This window comes from Prionailurus viverrinus, chromosome C2, assembly GCF_022837055.1.
Source record: "Prionailurus viverrinus isolate Anna chromosome C2, UM_Priviv_1.0, whole genome shotgun sequence".
Lineage (NCBI taxonomy): Eukaryota > Metazoa > Chordata > Mammalia > Carnivora > Felidae > Prionailurus > Prionailurus viverrinus.
In genome coordinates, this window is record NC_062569.1 from 26,327,327 (window position 1) to 26,350,479 (window position 23,153).

The following is a 23,153-nucleotide window of genomic DNA, read 5'->3' on the forward strand; positions in this document are numbered from 1 at the left end:
CTTGAAATACCAGCATCGCTTTTGTAGCCAATATCAAGGAGTGAGTTAAGGTGGAAATGTCATGTCATTCACAAAGAGAAGTTGAAGGATCTTTGGAGTTTCTGTATATTATTGAGGCAATTATTTGCCATTTATTCACTCTGCAGGTATTTGTGGAGCTCCTACTGTGTGTTAATCTTTGCAAAGGAGATAGAATTTCTACCCTTGAGCAGCTCACACTTTAGTGATGGATACAATGAGTAAGGAAAAAAAAAAAACTCCGTGAGCCAGGGTGAGGGCAACAGTGGATTTTGTCATACACGTTTGCGAGAGCAAAGAGGAGGAAATTGTGAACTCTGAGCTTGGGAATCTGGTTCTACCCATGGGGAGAACAGTCAGTGGGAGGAGGAATCTGGGGTCCTGAGGAGAGGAGACTTTGTTCTGAAGAAGTTGGCACGCGTAGGAGACACTGTTGGTGCCATGCTCCAGATCCACTCAATGCATCTCTGAGCTCCCCTGCAGCCCAGCACAGTTTCTGAGCATGTGTACAGTTGCCCACCACAGCCTTCCAGCTTCTCCACTTGAAGGAGGGCTTTTTTGATTGCCAAGGAGGCTTACTCAGTCTGCTCACAGGGCAGCTTGGAAGTGCCCAGGACTTCATCCTTCCCATTCCCCCTACCCCTGTAGTTCTCAACCACCGAGAGATGGCATTTAGTGATGAAATCCAAGCTGTCTCTCACTGGGATGGTTCTGAGGGACATTCTGAGTTTTTCAGAGGGTCCCCAGTGAGACTGAACCTCAGTTGCCTACAGAGTTAACACATACGTTAAGGCAAATTTTGGCTTTTATTCTTTCAGGTCTTACTTTCCATATTCCCTCTCTTGCTTCCTCACATGGCTTTCCAAATAAATTGCCTACACTGAAGTCCTTGTCTCAGGGTCTGCTTTTGGGGGAACCCAGAAGCAAGCTTCTTCCTGGTGGGGGGATGGCACACAAGGAGAAGCAGAAATATTGCTTGAAGGTCAAGGAGAGGATACAGAGCACAGCCAAATGGTGACTTCTGAAGTAACAGAATAAATAAGGACCTTGCTATTTAACCAGGGTCAGTGTTAGAGTTTAAGACCTTGAGCCTAAACCTATCTTGGGGTCTAAGCTACCTGTTTGGGGAATGAAAGGGAGACAGAGGAGCGGGATGCTGTTTGGTGGGTGAGCCAGAGGGGAGAACATGACTTCCTGAGCAGGAGGGAACAAAAGACTGAAAGCATCATATGGCATTAAATATCTGCACTTCACTGTTTTCGCTGAAGAATCTTACATATGATAGTTTGATTATTTCCCTCAGGGAATCAGACTATTTAGCGAGCTCTTACTGTTTCTTAGCTATATATGAAGTGACTCTATTTCCGCGTAGAGCAAAACTTTGCCCCTGTTATCCACACCTCGTGAATAATGAAGGGACAATTGATGAAGAGTGAACTAACCTATCATTTTGGAAGTTATCCTCTGTGGAGGAGACTCTCTAGGTTTTATGTCAAATTTAACAATCCCGGAAAAACACAGAGGAGCTTGCATTCAACTCCGTTAACGACACACTGTCCTTCTATTGACAATTTATTTTGAGAAACTTCATTTGACCCCACTTCCTTGAATACTCATGCCAGAAACAAAACAACACTGCATTCCAAGTACAGGTCTTCAGATTTTGAGATAATGGTGAAAAACATGTATACAAAATGTGATGGAGATGGTCGCTGCCCACCCCCTCCTCCCCCTCCATTCTCCCTCTCCTTCTTTTATGGTCACAGTTGAGCAAGGCACATGGCTGCCTAGCTGGAAATAAAATCTCAAGTATCCCTGCAGCTGGATGTGGCTGTGTGACTAAGGTCTGACCAGCAGAATGTGAGTGGAAGAACTATGAGCAACCTCTGCCTCACTTGTTTAGGAGGCAGTCTGCAGAGTTAGCTCTTTCACCATCCCCACTGGCTACCCTGGTGGTACTTGCAGAAACCTCAGGTGCCACATGTTGAATATTAGCCTGGGTCCCTGAATGACTATGTGGAGGAAAGCCTCTTGCTGACCTGGAATAGACACCTTGGACTGAACTATGTGAGAAGGAAATGATCTTGGTTATTACATCTCCTGTTACAGCAGCTTAATTGTTTAACTCATGTATGTGCACACACAAAAATACTTCTCTATTTCCTTTGACTCCATCCTGATCCCTAATCTGGTTGGTATGAGCTAGTTTAGAGCATCCAAGATGCTCTAAGAGCTTTACCTTGTTATCAATGCAGGGAGTGTTTGCTATTGTTCAGTTCATTGATTTATCCACCTATCCATCCATCCATTATATCTGCTGTTTTGAGACCTAGTATGTACAAGGCTCTTTGCTAGGGGATATCCAGGGGATATGAGTGACCCAAAGATGAATTATACCTGTTCCTGCTCTCAAGTGGCTCATAGTCTAGAGACTTCAGGCGGAGACTAAATAATTGAAATAAGGATAATTAGGATTAATTTTTATTCTAGGAATTTTAAATTAAATTTGAAAAAGGTTAGTTTCATTTATATTATTTAAAAAATATTATTATTACTATTTTTTGAGAATACTCTCCCTGGGAACTTTTTGTATTCATTTTTAGGATCAGTGTTTACAGAGTGAAGGATCCTTTTGATTTAATGGCAATAAAGCACGCATAAGAACAAGCAATGCGTCAGTCATCATAAACATCGTTTTTGCTCCTCCCCTCACCACCACCCCCCATTCCCTTTCCCCCAGGAGAGTATTAAATACCGGAAAAGCTGGTGTGTCTTTGTACCCTTGAGGCTTCCTGTGCTCTAGGGAATTCCCAAGGCTCAAACAGCTTCTTAAGGGATGAAGACAAGAAGGAGGAATTAAAAGAACAAGTTGCAAAGGTTTTGCCAGGTAGGAGGAAATTCCTTTTCCCTGGGAGAGTTGGGTAGGTGGGAACTCTAGTTTGTTTCTATGTGTTTTTGCAAATACACTGCTTCTCTTTCACTTCCAGGCAGAGAGAGACAGGGACTCAATGATAGACCAACAGAGGAGAAAGTGATAGAGACTGAAAGAGAGATCTTGCATAGCAAAGAGATGGAGAGAAATTGAGACAGGGACAAAGACACAGAGGAAAAAACCCAAAAGGTATCTCTGTTAGACACACAGAGAAAGAGTAACTTTCAAGGTTCAAACTGTGGCAGAACGAGACGTGTAACTCTGAACTTTTATGGAGCAGGAAAATGTGAAATGTTTTAAGATGGGGTCCAGAATTTACCATCTGTGTGGAAAGGGGAAACCAATGTATGGGGACTCACAGATGTCTCATGAATTATTTCACTGATGCAAATCTTTGGGAGAATTTAAACATGGAGATTAGTATTAGAATCATAAGGTGAAGGGAAGAAGAAAACACTAAAGAATCAGGGAATAAACAGGCTTAGTAGAGATATAAAACTTAGGTAAAAATGACTCTCTCAAAACAATGCCAGGTGCAATTTTGAGTTGGAAATAAAGTTTTCTTCCATCTAGTTTGCCAGGATGCCTGTAACTCCACTACTAGGTTTCTTTTCATTTGACCACCATACACAGTTTTAAGAAACAAGTGAGATGGTTATTTACATTTTTAATAAAAAATTTCAAACATACAGCAAAACTTAAAGGATCCACAGGGAATACATGTATACTCACCACTTAGATTCACTATGAACATTTTAATATCGTTGTTTTTTCACATCATCCCTCTGGCCATGTGTTACTCTACCTTATTTTTAAATGCATTTTAAATTAGAAACATCAGTAAACTCCCTAAGGATATCAGCATGCATATCATTTACTAGAACTGAAGAAAATGATTATTTTTATAAAGAACTTCAAGAAAGGTGAATGTGAAATTGATCAGGTTCAGATTTTATGTATAATTTTTTGGTCACTGGGGTTGATACCTACACATTTAAATTCACTGAATTTAGTGATGGTGACAACTATTCAGGATGACTTCTGTGGGGTGGAAGAATCACATATTGACTGAGAATTATTCCACAGGAGTACAGGAGAAAAATCTAGCACCTTTTTGTTCTCTTTTGTATTGATCTTCAGAGGCTACGAAATAAGCCCAGGGAATTGCAAATGTAGGATGGTCCTTTTTATTTCAACCCAGAGTGTGCATGCCACAGGCCTTTGAAAGTAGTCTGCCATCACATAATTTTGTCTGATAGTTTCTGGCTCATAGGAATAGGCCTCGAGAGGTCTGTGGATGCATTTATTCCATCACTGACCAAGAACAATGAAGCCCTGTCTACATTTTTGCAGAAACAGTAAATATGGTCCCTTACAGAGTCGCTAGAAAGTGAAATAATGAATATTATCTACCTGATATTTTGGTCTGAAATAAAAGCACCATGAGTCCTGTTAAAAAGATCCTATAGGAAATTGTTTTGCCCAGACATTCCAACCTAATCTTGTGTCTTTATGTTTGAGCAACTCACTGTATAAGTGGATTTTTGTGACTGTGAGTTTTTAAAGGTTCACCTCTGGCTGCGTCTCTCTCCTGCCTCCTTGGGCACAGTTGTAGTTGCAGACTGGCTCCATTTTGGATTCCTCAAAGGTCTTAAACCAAGACCCTTCCAATACTACGCCTGTGATCTGGTTTTACTTATTCTACAAATTTGCCAAATGTTTAGTTTTATGCTATTTGTTCTGATTATATTTTTAATACAAATGAATGAAAAATAGAATTAAAATATAAAAGTGAACCCAACTGGCTTTGAGTCCTCCATTTACCAAAAAAGAATAGCCTAGGGAGCGCCAACCTTCCCAAGAATGCCTCTAAATCTTTGCTTAGAACATTCTGTCTTAAGAACAGGAAATCATTCTTTTTCTGAACAAATGAATTTATGCAACGAATCTTTTTTGAGCACCTACTATATGTCAAGCACTGGGGATATGTCATGGAAAACAAGATTCCTCGTAGTGCTTCTATTCTAGGTGAAGGTGCGGCATGATTACGGGTAATGGATAAAAACCATGATGAATATTACATAGCCTGTTAGAAGGTGATAGGAAAAGAGGAAAAGCAGAGCAGGGTAAGGGGGCTTGGGTGTGCTGGGACAACAAGGGTAGGTTGCAATTTTAAGTAGAATGGCTAAGATGGACTGCACTGAGAAGGTGATACCTGAGCAAAGACTTGACGGAAGCAAGGGAATCAGCCATGTGGACATATGTGTAGATATGTATAGATATGAGTGGATATATGGGGATATATAATGTTACATGGGAACATATGGGAAAGTATGTAGATATATGGATACCTGTGGGAATATATATGGATATATGTGGACGTAAGTGGATATTTAGGAGATACGTGGATATTTGTGGATATATGTAGATACATGTGGGTATGTGTAGATGTGTGTGGGTATATAGGGATATATGTGAGTAAATGGGGATAGGAGGGGAAGAGCATTCCAGATGGAGGAAACAATAAACAGTATGTACAAAAACCCTAGGCAGTGAGTATAACTGGCTTATCTGAAGAACAGCCAGTAGGCCAAAGTGATCCGAGTCTAACGTGCCAGGGTGAGAAATGAGTCGGAGAAAACTGGGGGCCGGTTTATATAGGAGCTTGTAGTCTATTTTGTTTTTTTACTCTGAATGAAACAGGAAGCCATTGAAAGGCTCTGAGCAGAGGTCACCTAGGTTTTAAAAGGATTTCTCTGGTTATATTTTGAGAATAGACTTCGGAGGGAAAGGTTAGAAGTAGGGAGAGCCATGGAGGTTGCTGTAGTAATCAAGCAAGAGAGGCTTGAATCAGCCTGTTAGTAGAAATGACAAGAGCATCAGTTTCTGTGTAAACAGCTTTAAAGGTTGATCCAGCATGATTTCCTGGCAGGTTGGATGTAGGGGGTGTGTGTGAGAGAGGAGTTAATGATAGCTCCGTGGCTTTGGGTCCATGCTGTGAGAAGGTTGCAGTTGCCATGAACTGAGAGAAATGAACAGAGGGAGGGAAGAAGGAAGGAAGGGAGAGAGAAAGAAAAAAGAGAGCAGAGAAAGGAACTGTTCTAGGTGCTGAGCATATATTAATAGTAAAGACACAGTCCTAACAAATCCCAAAGAATTCATTGAAATAAATGTACAGACTCAGAGGAAGAACAGAACAGGGAGTGCTTTGCCATCAAGCTTGAGTTAGGAAGGTGACACCTGAGCTGGGTTTTGAAAGGTGAATAGAGCCTGCCGTGTGTGTGTGTGTGTGTGTGTGTGTGTGTGTGTGTGTGTGTGTGCGCGCGCGCGCGCGCATGCATGCACATGTGTCCCGGGCCAAGGAGTAGTATGCAGCCTTCCAGGTAAAGGGAAGGAATAATGACATTCAGAATCATCAAAGTCTGATAGACTTGGAAAACCACACTGACTTATAATTCTATAAACTTCAGAAAGATTTGTAGCCTAGTCAGGGCATCTTGGAATCTCTAAGAAATATCGCAAACTTTCTGAGGGTCAGGTAAGTTTGTGTCACTGCATTTAGTGGATATTCTTTCAGTTTGTCTTTAAACATTTTATTATACACTATTTCAGAAACTCAAAAAAGATACAAAGAGAAGTTCAATGGCCCTTAAGTTATTTTAAGCTAAAGCCCTGGAAACAACAGTAAAAGATTAAGCTCAAAGAACATGGACAGCTAAAGTTTCGTAACATAAGGTTTCAAAGAGCTTAGTGAAATAAGCCGTACAGAGAAAGACAGATACCATATGTTTTCACTCTTATGCGGATCCTGAGAAACTTAACAGAAACCCATGGGGGAGGGGAAGGAAAAAAAAAAGAGGTTAGATTGGGAGAGAGCCAAAGCATAAGAGACTCTTAAAAACTGAGAACAAACTGAGGGTTGATGGGGGGTGGGAGGGAGGAGAGGGTGGGTGATGGGTATTGAGGAGGGCATTTTTTGGGATGAGCACTGGGTGTTGTATGGAAACCAATTTGACAATAAATTTCATTAAAAAAACAACCCAAAAAACAAAGAGCTTATCTCATCCAGGTGACCACCAGCTTGCTGTCACACCTGGTACTCCACTTCTCTGATTTAGGGAATCTTCCCTCACTACTGTCAAATGTCTGTTACTATCCAAAATCTCACTTACATCATAGTGTGATTATTTCCTAGACATAATGAAGCGAAAATGTAGCCAGGACTCTTTTGGTTCAAGCAATGCATTTCTCTTGGAATAAAAATTCTGAGGCTTGGTTCTAAGGCGACAAAGTATTAAATTTTTGGACTTTTGTTTTGTAGATTATTGCTTGACAAAAGTGATAGTAACCTCTGAAGTTTTCTAGCTTTCTCCAAAGTTTTTGCTACCCCCCATTAGCTTATGTTGTGCCCACAATAACCCTGTCAATAACTGGGTGAAGGCACAGTTTATGCTGCCAGGACTGAGTCTTAGTGAGTTCAAGAGACTTCCAAGAAGCTGCATAACAAGAACGTGGCAGGGTTGAAACTTGAACCAGAACATTCAAAGTCAAGTTCTATGCAATTTTTTATTGCTCCATATGATGCTTGCTTTACAGATTCTGAAGCAACCTTCTTAAAGGACATGAAATAAATAATGGATAGGGTATATGAGGCCAAACCAGACAATTGCAGAGGGCCATCTTGCCCTTATTCACTATCATGACCTGCTCTTCCTACATTTCCTGGTGACAGGAAGTAGGGAGTAGCAGAGTGCGCTGACCTGCCCACCGTCTTTGGAGGGGCCTGATCTGCTTAGCGGATTGCAGGCATTCTTCCTGAATGAAATACTTGAGAAAGACAGGGTAGTTGTCCCCATCTCTCTGGCAAAACCAAGCTCATGAAACGCTGGGGTGGTGGAATTTATAAGTTACACGTCAGTTGTTAAGAGTTTGAATATTCTTTTTCCTTGGATTAAAGCGTTCAGCAGTTTGTTCAAACGTGAAATAATGATCATAAAAGGGAAAGATTTATTCGTTTCAACAATGTAGCCAGCACTACAAAGATTTCTTGGGCCGAGACTCTTCTCTCTGTGTGTTCACAGCCCAGTGGGGTAGATAAATGATCGACGGCAATACATACGGCAAATGGTGTAGGTGATGTATGAACCAGGCACTTTGGGAAACTAGGTGAATCAGGATATGAAAAGGGCCTAAGATAGAGAAAAACTGCCCCAAAGCTGGGATGCTATTCACTTCCAAAATTTTAAATACCTCACAAATCGTGTGCTGATCTTGAAATTATTGCAGCTGATGGGAGTGTCAGGGCCCTGCTGAACTCTGACATTGTCATCCTTATCCCTCCCTGGAGCAATGCTCCAAGATTCTGCATCTTGTTATGGTTTTTTTCTTTTTTGAGCCTAATAACACATTAATTGTCATTGAAATGTTTGACACAGCATCCCTCAAATATTTTACAACAAAGTTGTGTATATATCCAAGCCGTCATAAGATTTGTGAATGGGCACGGAAGCAAATGTTAATGTTTATGAAATAGGTTAAGGCTAACCTTTAGTTTTTCTTAACTGTTAAACATGCCGTGTGAATTCTAATGTGATGTGTACAGAAGAATCTGTTCACGTCCCCCAATTGTTTGCCTCCTGGAGCTTCCTCTTGCCCAGATGTGGTATACTCCAAGACTATCTTGTAAGAAAGCCAAGTATACACTGCCTGAAAGAATCCTGTTTAAATGACCAGAAAATTTTGGAAAAAAAAGAAAGGACATAGCTCTTCATTATTTCTGGGAATAGAGTATAATTAGAAGGCAAATTGAAAAATGCGTTAAATTAATTTTTCACATTTGCATTGGATCTTTCATCTAAATATTTTGAAGCTTCTGCTTACCTCTCAGTCATGTATATATAAAGAAAACATTTTAAATTGATTGTTTCTTCCCTTTCCCCACGTAGTTGATAAGAGACACTTGTTTTCTTCCCTGTGGAGCTAGAGATGCTGTTGAAAGTCAATGGAGCAGACATCTGCCTGGTTGGGAACCACTGCATGCTAAATGCATGGAAGAATGGTTTTCAAAGTGTGGTCCCTTGATTCCACTCAGCATGCAAATTCTCACCACTCAGACTTATTACATCAGAAACTCTGGAGATGGGGTCCAGGAAGCTGGGTTTTAACAGGTCCTCTGGGTGATTCTGACTCAATGCTCAGGCTAAGAACCAGTGGCATAGAACGTTAGAGATGGCATCTTTTCATTTCATTTTTAAGGGACCCATAGAGGGAGAATAGAAACCTTGAGGGAGACTTGTATATGAAACACTGCTGGTTTAATTAAATGAAGTTAAGGCAGTTTATGGATGAAAACTGACAAATTCTACCCGGATCGCCTCTTATATCCCACCTTCTGAGTTCATGCATTTCAGAAAGCCAAAGGTTTCTATTAGATGCATGACCTCAGAGCCTGTGCAGCAAGGGGGTATGAGCTCCAAGAAGGCTTAACCAGGTCTCCTGTGGTCAAAAACCTTAGCTTCCAAGGCCTTGGATGAGCTCTACCTGGGGTGTCCAATACCTCTTCTGAGTCCTTGCTCATGCTGTTCCATGTCTGGGATTCCCTTTCTCCACTTGCTCACTTGTACATTTCTACTCCTTCTTTAAGTCTCAACTCCAGCATCATCTGCTCTTTGAAGCCTTTACCAAGTGCAGAGGGATGCTCACCCACTGTGTTCCTCAACACCTTGTACAGATTTCGATATAATTTTGCTCATCCCACAATATTACAATTCATCCATTTCTTCCTCTCCCCTAGGGTTCCAAGTCCTCCCAGGAAAAGAACTATTTCTTTAATACGCCTGACATATTATGTGGTAAACAATAAACACTCAATGAAAAAGTTATAAGATTCTCACCATACGTTGTTTCTTTATGAATTATTATAATTCTGCTGAACATTTGAGAGTAAGTTGGTGACCCCAAGACCCTGTGCTTCATATTATGTATATTTCTTAATAACAAGGGCATTCTCTTACATGACTACAACACAATGGTCAAACTCAGGAAATGTAACACTGATACAGAATTATTATATAATATTCGGTCCATGTTTAATTTTTACCTATTATCTCACTTTATGTCCTTTATAGCCGTTTTCTCCCCCCAATCCATGATCATGCATTGCTTTTAGTTTTCATGTCTCTTTAGACTGTTTTAACCTCAGTTGGTTTCTCAGCTTTTCTTTGTTTTTCATGCCATTACTATTTTGGGGGCGCCTGGGTGACTGAGTGGATGGAGCATCCCACTCTTGATTTTGGCTCTGGTCATGATCCCAGGGTCATGGTATGGAGCCCCACATCGGGCTCTGTGCTGAGTGGGGAGCCTGGTTAAGATTCTCTCTCCCCCCGTCCCTCTCTCTCTCCCACTCATGCTTCCTCTCTTTCTCTCTAAAACAAAACAAAACAAAACAAAAATAAAAATAAATATATTTGAGCAGCACAAGCCAGTTGTTTTTTAGACCATCTCCAAGTTTTGGTTTGTTTGTTTATTAGATTTAAGTTGTGGATTTGGAGGAGAACTACCATATAAGTGATGTAGAGTTCTCTCATACATCAGTTCAGGAAGTATGTGATGGTGGTTTATCCCAACATTGTTGGTTAAATCATGTCCACCATGTTCCTCTTTTGTAAACATACTTTTTTACCCTTTATAACTTAGAAGTTATTTGTTAGGAGATATTTTGAAACTTGTGTTAAAATCTTGTTCCCTAACATGCTTCTACCCGATGGTTTTAGCTTCATTTGGTGATTCTTCCCTGAATCAATTATAACTATAGTGGTTGGTTGCAAGGTAATTTTAATTGAATGGATTAATCTTAAAAAAAAAAATAGATTGTTCTAGGGTCACCTGAGTGGCTCAGTGAATTGTCTGACTCTTGGTTTCAGCTTAAGTCATGATCTCACAGGTTCTTGAGTTTGAGGCCTGCATCAGGTTCCACATGCTGACAGTGTGGAGCCCGTTAGGGATTCTTTCTCTCTCCCTCTCTCTCTGCCCCTCCTCCTTGCTCACTCTTTCTTTCTTTCTTTTTTTTTTTAAATTTTTTTTTAACATTTATTTATTTTTGAGACAGAGACAGAGCATGAACGGGGGAGGGGCAGAGAGAGGGAGACACAGAATCCGAAGCAGGCTCCAGGCTCTGAGCCGTCGGCCCAGAGCCCGACACGGGGCTCGAACTCCCGGACCGCGGGATCGTGACCTGAGTTGAAGTCGGACGCTTAACTGACTGAGCCACCCAGGGGCCCCACTCACTCTTTCTTTCAAAATAAAATAAATAAACATAAAAAATAGATTGTTCTAGTTGACTATTTAACTATTTAACTTCTTTCAGCATACTTTGTGAGAAGTATCTCTCTTCTCCACACCCATTAGAATTATTTTTAGAAAGAATGAGTATCATTCTATGCTAGACCTACCCAATTGCATGCCACTTAGTCGCTTTGGGTTTATTTTTTGTTTTTTCCTTCACAATGGGCCCTACATGTTCAATGCAAAACACCTTCAGCAGCTTAATTGGATAGAAACATCATCAGGAAATAGTATATATAATATAGGTATTAAGTCCTTAAGCTACAGACATTTTTCTCTTCATTAATGTAAATACAAATATGCACAGCTGTAAATGTTTAGAAACTTTTGACTTTCCCATTGTATTTCCATAAACAGCTCTGGTACTTTATTTACAACTAACTAAAAATACTTCTCATTTTTTGTGATTAATTGCATTAATACTAATAATTAGGACATAGCAGAATATGAAAATGTAGGTACCCTACTTGAAGGTTTTCTACTTCCTCTAATTTCATTAAGAGTTAAAAATTACAGTATTGTATTTTATTGTAACAATAGCAATAATCATAATATCTGAATTTATTTTCTTTTTTGTTTTGTGTATGTATGAGCAATGCCTTTTTATCTTATTTTTTTCTTTTCAAATTTTTATTTAAATTCTAGTTGGATAACATACAGTGTAATATTGTTTTCAGGTGTAGAATCTAGTGATTCATCACTTACATATAACACCCCCTATTAAACACAAGTGCCCTCCTTAATACCCATTACTCATTTAGTCCATCCCCTACCCACCTCCCTTCATCAACCTTCAATTTTTTTCTATTGTTAACAGTCTTTTATGGTTTGTTTCCCTCTTTCTCTTTTCCACCTTCCCCTACGTTCATCTGTTTTGTTTCTTAAATTTTACAAATGGGTGAAATCATGAGGTACTTGTCTTTCTCTGACCGATTAACTTTCCTTAGCATAATATACTTTAGCTCCATCCATGTCATTGCAAATGGCAAGATTTCATTCTTTTTTTTTTATTAATTTTTTAATGTTTATTTATTTTGGAGAGACAAAGAAAGAGAGAGCATGAGTGGGGAAGGGGCACAGAGAAAGGGAGAGAGAATTCCAAGCAGACTCTATGCTGTCAGCACAGACCCAATGTGGGGCTCCATCTCATTAATTGTGAGATCATGACCTGAGCTGAGATCAAGAGTCCAGTACTTAACTGACTGAACTGCCCAGATGCCCCAAGACTTCATTCTTTTTGATGGCCGAGTAATATTCCATTGTGAAATGGAGCGCGCATGTGCGCGCGCGCGCGCGCACACACACACACACACACACACACACACACACACCACATCTTTTTCCATTCATCAGTTGATGGATATTTGGGCTCTTTCCATAGTTTGGCTATTGTTGAGAATGCTTCTATAAACGGCGGGGTATATCTACCACTTCAAATCTGTATGTTTGTATCCTTTGGGTAAATACCTAGTAGTGCAATTGCTGGATCATAGGGTAGTTCTAAATTTAACTTTCTGAGGAACCTCCATACTATTCTCTAGAGTGGCTACACCAGTTTGCATTCCCACAACAGTGGTAGAGGCTTCCCCTTTCTCCACATCCTCACCAACACCTGTTGTTTCTTGTGTTGTTAATTTTAGCCAACCGGACAAGTGTGAGATGGTATCTTATCATGGTTTTGATTTGTATTTCCCTGATGGTGAGTGATGTTGAGCATCTTTTCATGTGTCTATTAGCCATCTGGATGTCTTCTTTGGAAAAGTTTCTATGTATGCCTTCTGTACATTTCTTCACTGGATTATTTGTTTTTTGGATGTTGAGTTTGATAAGTTCTTTATAGATTTTGGATACTAACACTTCATATATGTCATTTGCAAATATCTTCTCCCATTCCATAGACTCCCTTTTAGATTTGCTGATTGTTTCCTTCACTGTGCAGAAGCTATTTATCTTTAAGTCCCAATAGTTTATTTTTGCTTTTGTTTTCCTTGCCTCCGGTGATGTGTCTAGTAAGAAGTTGCTCTGGTCAAGGTCAAAGAGGTTGTGGCCTGCGTTCTCCTCTAGGATTTTGATGATTTCCTGTCTCACATTTAAGTCTTTTATCCATTTTGAATTTATTTTTGTGTATGGGGTAAGAAAGTGGTCCAGTTTCATTCTAACATGTTGCTGTCCAGTTTTCCCAATACTAGTTGTTGAATAGGCTGTCTGTTTTTTGATTGGATATTCTTTCCTACTTTGCTGAAGATTAGTTGACCATATAGTATGGGGGCATTTCTGGATTTTCTATTTTGTTCCCTTGATCTCTGTGTCTGTTTTTGTGCCAGTATCATACCGTCTTGATGACTACAGCTTTGTAATATAGCCTGAAGTCCAGAATCATGATGACTCCAGCTCTGCTTTTCTTTGTCAGGATTGCTTTGGCTATTTAGGGTCTTTGAGGTTCCATACAAATGTTAGGGTTGTTTGTTCTAGCTCTGTGAAAAATGGTGGTGTTGTGATAGGGATTGCGTTAAATGTGGAGATTGCTTTGGGTAGTATAGACATTTTAACAATGTTTGTTCTTTCAATCCATGAACATAGAATGTTTTTCCATTTCTTTGTGTCCTCTTCAGTTTCTTTCATAAGTGTTCTATAGTTTTCAGAGTACAGATTACTTACCTCTTTGGTTAGGTTTATTGCTAGGTATCTTACTGTTTTTTGTACAGTTGTAAATGGGATTGAACCCTTGATTTTTTTTTCTGTTGCTTCATTATTGGTGTATAGAGATGCAACTGATTTTTGTACATTGATTTTATATCCTGCAACTTTGCTGAATTCATGTATTAATTCTAGCAATTTTTTGCTGGAGTCTTTCAGGTTTTCTACATGGAGTATCATGTCATCTGCAAATAGTGAAAGTTTGACTTCTTCCTTGCTGATTTGGATGCCTTTTATTTTTTGTTGTTGTTGTTGTCTGATTGCTGAGGCTATGACTTCCAGTACTATGTTAAATAGTAATGGTGAGAGTGGCCATCGCTGTTTTGTTCCTGCCTGTAGGAGAAAGGCTCTCAGTTTTTTCCCCATTGAGAATGATATTAGCTGTGGGTCTTTCATATATTGCCTTATGATGTTGAGGTATGTTCCATATAAAATAAATTGCCTTTTCTTTTTGTAAGGAAAAAAATAACAATATTTCCCTAGAGCTGAAGCTTTATAGTACCCTATGATCAGTAGACTTGGTGCATGTGAGGGGTTTGTGCTAGTCTTCTGGGGGTGGGGCCTGCTTTGCTGATTCTCAGGTAGACTTGCCCTAGAGGTGAGGCACCTGCAGGGCGCAGAGGGGAGGTGGTAGGAGACTTGTGTATGTGGCCCCAGCCTCCACTTGGTGGCGCTGTTTTACCCACTGAAGTTGGTTAGTGCTGACTGGTGAGAGGCATGGCCCCACTCTCTTGTCCCCGGAGTGGGGATCTCACACCTGTCACTCTTCTGGAAGCCCTCAAAGAAGAGCAAGCAATCACCTCTCTTGTGTCCCTGGCTTCTGCCAGATCCCCACCTTTACTCTGCCTGCATCTGAGCTGCCCACTGCCAGGTGGCACAGCACTCCTGTGTTTTATCTCAGGCACGTCTGCGCAGTGCTGACCCATGCTGATCCTCTGGGGGAGGGTCTCGCTGTGCTGTGGTGGGTGCTGGCTTTCCCCAGAATTCAGTTGCGTGAACTTCAGAGTTTATGATAAAGTGCAGCAGAAAGCTGGCACCATGGCTCACTGCCCTCAGCCAGTGACTCTCTTCCTATTCCAGCGAATGGGGCAGCTCATTGGTGCCCACGGAGTCTTTTGCCCCCCATAGGGGCTATGCCGCCTCTCCAAAATGTACCCAAGCAGGGGACTTGTTCCTATCTGTGTGACCCGGGGTCTCCTCAGAACACACTGCCTGCTCCTGGGTGTCTGCCCTCTTTCCCCCCTGCAGCACTGCTAAGCCCACCACGTGTGACCCGGGCAACGGCACAGACCTCCAAAACTTCAAGCTCTGTGCTTTGCTCTTTCGAAGAACTTGGAGGTATTCAGCCCCTCTCCCTTTCCCAGTCCATGGTTCTGGGGAAGGATTTTTCTTGTGCAATTCCCTGCACATGCTTTCACTCTTTCTACCTCTCTCCTTTCTCTCTCACTCTCACACTCTCTGCCCAATTAGGGCTCCTTCCCCATCGCAGAACCCACAGCTCTTCTCTCCCCCAAATCAACTCTCTGCAGCCCCTACCTTCCATGAGGTGGCAGTTTTTTCACCTCTAGTTGTACATTTTTGCTCTCTCAGTCCTTGGATGGATTTCTTGGGTTTCAAAATGATTCGATATTTACCTAGCTGTGTTGGAGGGATGAGGCAAGCCTAGGGCCTCCTGACTCCTCGGCCATCTTAACTTCTCTCCTATGCATCCGATTTATTTTGGATCATTCTTCCTGGCACTTTCAGACTCTGAAGCTCTTTACTCTTACACTGCCCTTAATCCATCAGAAGAGTCTATTCTTTATGATCATGCATTCATTTGTTTGCCGTGAGATGAACGTTTGTTGGGGAAGAGGATATTTACAGTCTGAAAGTGCCTTCCCTCAAATTACTTAGTCTCCTTGAGGAGGCATTAGTGGGAGGTTGATGTAGAAACTGAGGAACAGGGAAGTCCAATTATATCACTTGTGCTTATTGGAAAATTACCGGACCAATACCCTGGGGAGTGTTTGTAATATCATGGGAAATGTAGTAGGTGTTCCAAATCAGCACCAAGCCCTTGAGAGTCGGCACATAAACCTTCAAAGGTGAAGTGGATAGCTCAAGTCCACAAAGGCAATGGTCAAGCTGACAGGAGAATCAAGGTTTCCAGCTTCTTTTGAGTTCAAGGCTTCTCCCGGTGTTTTCTGTTAGCATAAGATAATAAAATAGATGTGTTTGTCTCACATCCTTGAATCCTTTCTAAGGAGTAAATTAAACATGAATAGTAGAAATATGTCCTATGGGAAGCAGAATGGCTCCACTTACACTTTCTGGAAAGAGGACTTCAGTTGCTGGGTAGCTGGGATTTCTGGGCATCATGATATAATTTTTACACACTGTCCCACTTAAAGGGCCCAAGACTGCAAAGTGATGTAGGCCCAATGAGATTCTATCTGAAACTCTTTGATATATTTAAAGTACGCGTTTAAACTTTCCTAAATTTCTTCGTGTTTCCGGTGTGTAACATTTCTCTCCCCAAATTGTTCAGTTCTCTAAACGTGAAAGCAGGTTTGTAATTCCATTATCTGGAGGATCTAATACAGTGTTTTGTACATAAAACCGTTGTCTTTGAAGACAAATTGGTGGATGCTAACACTTAGGGCTTGAGCTCACATTTTTACCCCATGGCAAATCGCTCTTCATTTTACATCATTTGGGCTCTGGGTGCAGGCGGGGGGTGGGGGGGGGTGTTGAGTGACAGTCTGGGCTTAGTGATTTTCATTGAAGGGTTTGAGTTCCTGCCATGCACTGCACCCAGGGTCGGGTTACCTGGTATAGAACCTGACAGTCCATGGCCAGGGGGTTGGAATATGCAACTTAACCTTTGTGGGGCCCAATGTCTCCATTTCCATGAACAAGATGAGCAGGGCCTTTCCCAGGCTTGAGGTGAGGAACATAGAGATATTAGCATAGTGACTTACAAAGCAGTGATTGAGAGTGAAAATTAAATAAGTTAAATAAAAACATACAAAACAAAATAACTTCCTTACGAACGTGCACTACAGAGTGTTACTGTTCCTCTGCTTCTACGGATTCTGAGTCTCAAGTTGGGGGCCATACTTTGTCACTTTCACATTGTGGGCATCCAAGGAGACTTATTTCACTTAACAAGCACTGAAAGAGTGATTTCTCTGTGCCAGGTATAGGTGAAGCATTTTGCAGCAATGAGCTCACTTACTCCTGATTTCAAGGCTCTGAGGTAGAGGGGCCAGGCAGTGAAGCAACTTGCCCAAGATTAACTATTAAGTAGCGGGCCTGGGATTCCAACTCAGACGATTTATCTTCAAGAATCCTTACTTTTAACCTTCGAGGATGCTGAGGGGAGCTGGCTAAGAAGACAAAGGCGGGGTATTCCTTGTTCCAGCTGAAATCTCCTTCAATGTGAATGCCATGATTTTCTTAATTTTAAACACATGGCCTTGCTTTGAGTCAAAAAATAGAATGGAATTGGGGACTTGATCATTTTCATGGAGGCCTTTGGAAATGAGTCCAAGTTGAAGGGAGGACACTGACGCTCTCCTCCTTCTGGCAACGTAGAAAACATTTTCTGGCTAGCCTGAATTCATCAGGCAGATGTGCTCCTCCGATATTTGAATATTTCTGCATGCCACGAATGTTTATAAGGTCACCCAGTGCTTGTATAAAAATACAAGCAAAATCATCCAGAAATGTTTACGTTCCACCAAATGAATTCAGTGTGTGAAATGGAAGTCCAACCCATGCCCTATATACTTTATCCTTTTATAGCCGCATCTGGACAACTTGAAACAGTAAAGTCTGAGGTATAGGCTTTGGGTGTTTACAAAATTCTTCCTGAGTTGGGTCAGCAAGGCCATCTTCTTTGTACAATTGAAACAATGTAGCAACAATCCCTTTATTTTTATCAAGTTTCTGTTGGTCTGTGGAAAGACATGGATATATATATATATATATATATATATATATATATATACATGTATGTTTGTATGTATACACACACACTATAAATCAACTTTTTGAGATATAATTAACATATGGTATACTCATTTTAAATGTATGAAGACATAATTTTAATTACGAAGTTTTTTTTTTCCCCCCAGGTATATATCTAGAATGGAGATTCGGAAGATGTTTTGGGAGTTCATCTTTCTTGCAGCTAGTTTTGGCTTCGTCAAATCACAGAGAATGGGTAATGCATTGGATTCCCTAAGCCAAAAACGATGACCTTGCTGGGAACCTAGCGGTAGTGATAATCCTAAAAGAAAATATTACAGAAGCTTCATAATTAGCAAAAGGGAAATGCTTCTTTTCAGTAGAGCTTAGAACCTAGAAGCTTTTAGTGAACAGCGGGCACTTGATGTTTTCAAAGCTTAACCTCAAACGGCAAAAAAAAAATAGATGTGAAAAAATGTTCTAATTCTGAATGTATTACCAGGCTGTCAAATGCTTTTGTAAATATAAGCCTGTTCTCTTGACTCTGCATTTTGCTTTCTCTCTTTGGGCAGAGTTGTTCTGAGGGGTAATTGTTGTTACAAGATGGATAGCTTCACTGAACACTAGCGACAGCTTTGCATTTTTTTTGCAGTTATTTTAACAGATTGTTGTGACTTTTCACAATGAAAGTCTCATGAAGAGAAGATTGGTTAAGTAGCCTAAAGCCCCACTGAGACAATCTTGAAGCTTAAATATTTATATATAATTACACAGACTGTTATTTGTTAGGAAAAATACATGAAGCTCTCTAAATTTTCCCTCCAGCTCTGAATCCTCTCTCTTGTGGACAGAAGCTGTGACAGTCAGTCTTTTCATGTTTCAAACACCTTCTAAAATGACAAAGGACTTGTGGAGGGGCTAAGAAAAGCAACAATGTATGAAAATGTAATATATCTCTCAAGGTGCACATGATGGAACCAATACTTAATTTGTCTGAAAAGAAATATTCTACAACTGTGAGGTTTCTCCTGATTGGAATGATCAGGAAAATACTTTCACGGTCTGTGTTTGATCTCCTCTGAAAGAAATGTTAAGGGGGGACAAACCAGTTGGCCCTTCCTGGGGCACTCACTGAATACTCTCCTCTCAACAGGAGTGCGTTCTGGAGGGCCAAGGGGAAATAAAGCTCAAAAGGCCATAAGCTCATTTATTATCTGCCTTTTCGGAAATCATGACTCCACTTGGCTTTATGACCAAGATTAGGCAAGCTCCTGAGAGGTAGGACTCTGGGATCTAGAAGTGACAAATGGATTTAGTCTCCCTAGGGTACACCAACCTTCATGAGCTCTTCTCTGCTTAAACTCTTACAGGGTCTTTGCCTTTCTATAATACGGGCTTTTCGCTTAATCTTCATGGCAGTCCAGAGTATGGACTGGATGTCAGGAGACCTGGTTTCTAATATTGACCGTTTGAACTGATTACATGGGTTACTTTGCCTTTCTCGGTCTCATTTTCTGTATCTGTGAGATGGATGAATTGGACTCATTATTCTCTACTCGCATTTTTCAATACAGTGGCCACTAGCCACATATGACTATTTAAATTAAAATAAGTTAAAATTCAGGAAAATTTTAAATCTAGTTTCTCATTTGTACTAGCTACATTCCAAGTGTTCAACAGCCACATGTACCTGGTGGCTACAGTATTTCATTGCATAATCTCATTACAAAGATTATTTGTAACTCTAAAATTTTCTGATTCCCTTATTTGATTTCATATTTTCAATATTTCCATTCTTGTAAGTGACGCCTTCTCCTTTTCTCCCTCCCTCTCTCCTTTTCTCTTCCTAAGTATTTATTTCCTTGAATATTTTTGGGGTGATTACTCTAGGCTAGACACGAGTGATGGACAAAGAAAAGTTATGGTATGTGTTTTCATGAAGCCCACAGTCTAATTGGGGAGATTGGCATTAATTGAATAAACACTTTAATGAATGTTGCATTACAAACCAAGATAAAAGAACATGATTCTATGAGAATTTATCAGGAGGAGGAGGGGAGGGAGGGAAAGGAAAAGAAATGAAACTCAATGGAAAGAAACTCAATGGAATCGTATGTTGGAGGCAATAGCAAGTGGGAACGTGGCAGGTTGAGAACTTAGGCTAAGGAGCCTGGACCATGGAGAACAACGTGATAAGGCAGAGAGACAAGGAGAAGGCAGAGAGATCAAACTAGAGAGTGCAGGGTCAGCCCAAGGCAGTATTTAAACCCTCTTCCTGGCACAAAACCAAACATAAGATGTGTTTAACCAGTGTGGGATCATCATCCCCCTTTTTCAGCCACTTGAAACTAACACCATCTTGAGGTGGTTTCTGCTTTTGTTTCTCTTCTCTCTCATCACTAATTCATGTGTTCTCCTACCATCATCACAGATAATCACATTGCGAGGTATGGGGGAGACGTCATGCTGGTCACTGATGAGTAGATCATAATCACCTCTTCCTTTTTTTTTTTTTTTGGTCCACACAAGCACTGTGTTTATTTTTTATTAAAAAAATTTTTTTTCAACGTTTATTTATTTTTGGGACAGAGAGAGACAGAGCATGAACGGGGGAGGGGCAGAGAGAGAGGGAGACACAGAATTGGAAACAGGCTCCAGGCTCCGAGCCATCAGCCCAAAGCCTGACGCGGGGCTCGAACTCACGGACCGCAAGATCGTGGCCTGGCTGCAGTCGGACGCTTAACCGACTGCGCCACCCAGGCGCCCCACAAGCACTGTGTTTAATCTGTGTACTTATTTCTTGTCACAGAAATGTAATGTTTGAGATGGAAGAAACCAGATCATCTGGTCAAACCCTTATTGTAGAGAAGACGAAATCTGAGAAGCAGAAAGATTAGCTATTTGCTCAAGTCCTGCAGCCACCTGGTGTCTGATCCCTTCCATATTGGAGACCAGGGTGGGCCCAGCTGGATCACCACTTGTCTGACCACCACTGGGATCATGGTTCCCAGGGTTACAACTGGGTTTGGGAAAAGTAGTTGTACAGTGCAGACTTGAGTTCAGGGAGCCAAAGGACAAATGAGAGCCACACTTATGGTAATGCCATGAGTCAAACTAAAAGGGGATGGTGGTAGGTAGGGAGTGCCAGAGGTCAAAGCTGGAAAGCTGATCTTAGTTCGGGTCTCTAGAAGCAGAGCCTGGGACAGGGATTTGGTGAATGTGTTATTTTGAGGGAGAAACCTATAAGGGAAAGAGAGAAGTGAGATAGGCTGGAGGTGAATAAGCCGAGGAAGGATGTAGTCGCAGTAAAATGCAGCCTTGGCCTGAGCCATGGAAGATGCCGGAGCATAAATAGCACCATGAATTATTTCAGTTAAAGGAAGGTGGCCAGATGTTTGTATCCCCATGTGATGGAACATTGGCCACCCAGGCAGTGTAACTTTCCAGGTGTCTTCAGATGTGGCTGCTCCTTTCAGCCAGGGTCTGGTCTCTAGACAAAGTCTCAGAGGGGAACAGTTAACTGTAGTGCTTGAAGCAGCTGGGCATAGGTGTGCCCACCAGCAGAGATCTAGGTGAGGTACCAACAGCATCCTCTGCTGGTAGAAAGGTGGTTTCTTTTATTAAGTTTAAGGGATGGGTGGAGGGCCATGGTCAGAGATCTCACTGAAGGGGGCAGGAGTCTGTTAAAATGGAACAGAGGCTGGCAGGTGAACGAGGGGAGCCATGAGGCAGCAAGGGAAGATGGTGGCGTGCCTAAGCCGTGCATATTAGCTATCGTCAAAGAGCTGTGCAGGCAGATCTCCGGGGTGTAAAGGCAATGAATGGGGAGAGAGATATTCACAGCCAGGAGCTGGCAATTTTGTGATGTTTTATCTTGAATTAACTCTCTTCCCCAGTCTGCAGGGACGCCTCTGTGGGAGATGTCGTGTTCCTGGTGGACACCATCATCAACCCCCAACATGCCCGTGACGTGCGGAACTTCTTGTACATCATGGTGAATGGCTTCAATGTCAGCAGAGAGACCATCCGCGTGGGCCTGGCTCAGTACGGCGACGTACCTCGCTCTGGATTCCTCCTTTCCACCTACAACCGCAAAAGCGACGTGCTGAAACACATTCAAAGGTTTCAATTTAAGTCTGGGGGCCGCAAGATGGGCCTGGCCCTGCAGTTCCTCCTAGATCACCACTTCCAGGAAACAGCAGGGAGTCGGGCCAGCCAGGGTGTGCCTCAGGTGGCCGTGGTGATCAGCAGCAGCCCATCTGAGGACCACGTGCCAGAAGCTGCGGAGGCATTGAAGAAGGCAGGCGTCCTGCTTTATACCGTCGGTGTCAAAGATGCAGTCTTGGCAGAGCTCAGGGAGATTGCGAGCAGTCCGGTGGAGAAGTTTGCCTCCTTTGTCCCTAACTTCTCTGATCTGAGCAGTCATGCTCAGAAGCTGCGGCAACGGCTCTGTGATACTTTGGCAAAGGCAGCTCAACCTGCCGGCTACGTCTTGCCAGGTACAGAGGATTTCCCCTTCTTATTTCTGATCTAGAAGTCACAGAGCTCAAACCTTTATCTCTTACTCATCTCTCCCGCCATCCTTCTTATTTCCCATATGTGTGCATGTTGAATTTTAGTATTACAGTCTCACTAAGCTATCTGTGCTCTATGCTCCTCTCCAATCATTGACCAGAGACTTAGCAACTTTTTAAATAAATCCTGTGGGCCTGATGCTGGTTCTATATACAGATGTAGTGTAAGTCCATTTCTGAAGGAAGAATGTTTGTGCCCAGAATTATATTATTATGCCTAGGTTAACTTATCCATGTTGTCTGGATGGGGGGCAGGGCAGAGGAGGAGAGAGGGGCAGCAGATCCCCCAGGAAGCTTATTTAATTTACTGCCAGCGTGTTGGTATAGTGTAATGGTTATGAGAATGAATTTAGGGAGAACTAAGGTCTAGGTTCAAATTCCAGTTCTCCACTTTTTAAATGTGTCCGTTTGAACAAGCTACTTTATCTCTGGGAATCTAAATTTTCTTCCCAGGATGGTAGGACCTGCCTCAGAGAGTTGTTGCAAGCATTAAGTAAAATTGTGCAAGTTGAGTGCTTCTCACAGTGCTCAGTCCTTCAGAAGTGATAAGCATCGTGGTGATAAGCATTGTGCTCATTACTTGTGATGACGTAACTATCATTAGCTTTGTACTTCCGTTGGTGGTGATGGGCATA

At 41.6% G+C, this 23,153-nt stretch overlaps 1 protein-coding gene across 1 annotated transcript in view; it reads left to right on the forward strand.

Moving 5' to 3' along the window:
- Positions 1-18,124: 18,124 nt before the first annotated feature.
- The window catches only part of LOC125175170 (collagen alpha-4(VI) chain-like), a 103,571-nt gene continuing 98,542 nt past the window's right edge, over positions 18,125-23,153 (forward strand). The window contains exons 1-2 of the mRNA XM_047875508.1: positions 18,125-18,200; positions 21,841-22,443. Coding sequence (XP_047731464.1) covers positions 18,125-18,200; positions 21,841-22,443 — 679 coding nt within the window. The remainder of the gene's footprint in view (positions 18,201-21,840; positions 22,444-23,153) is intronic.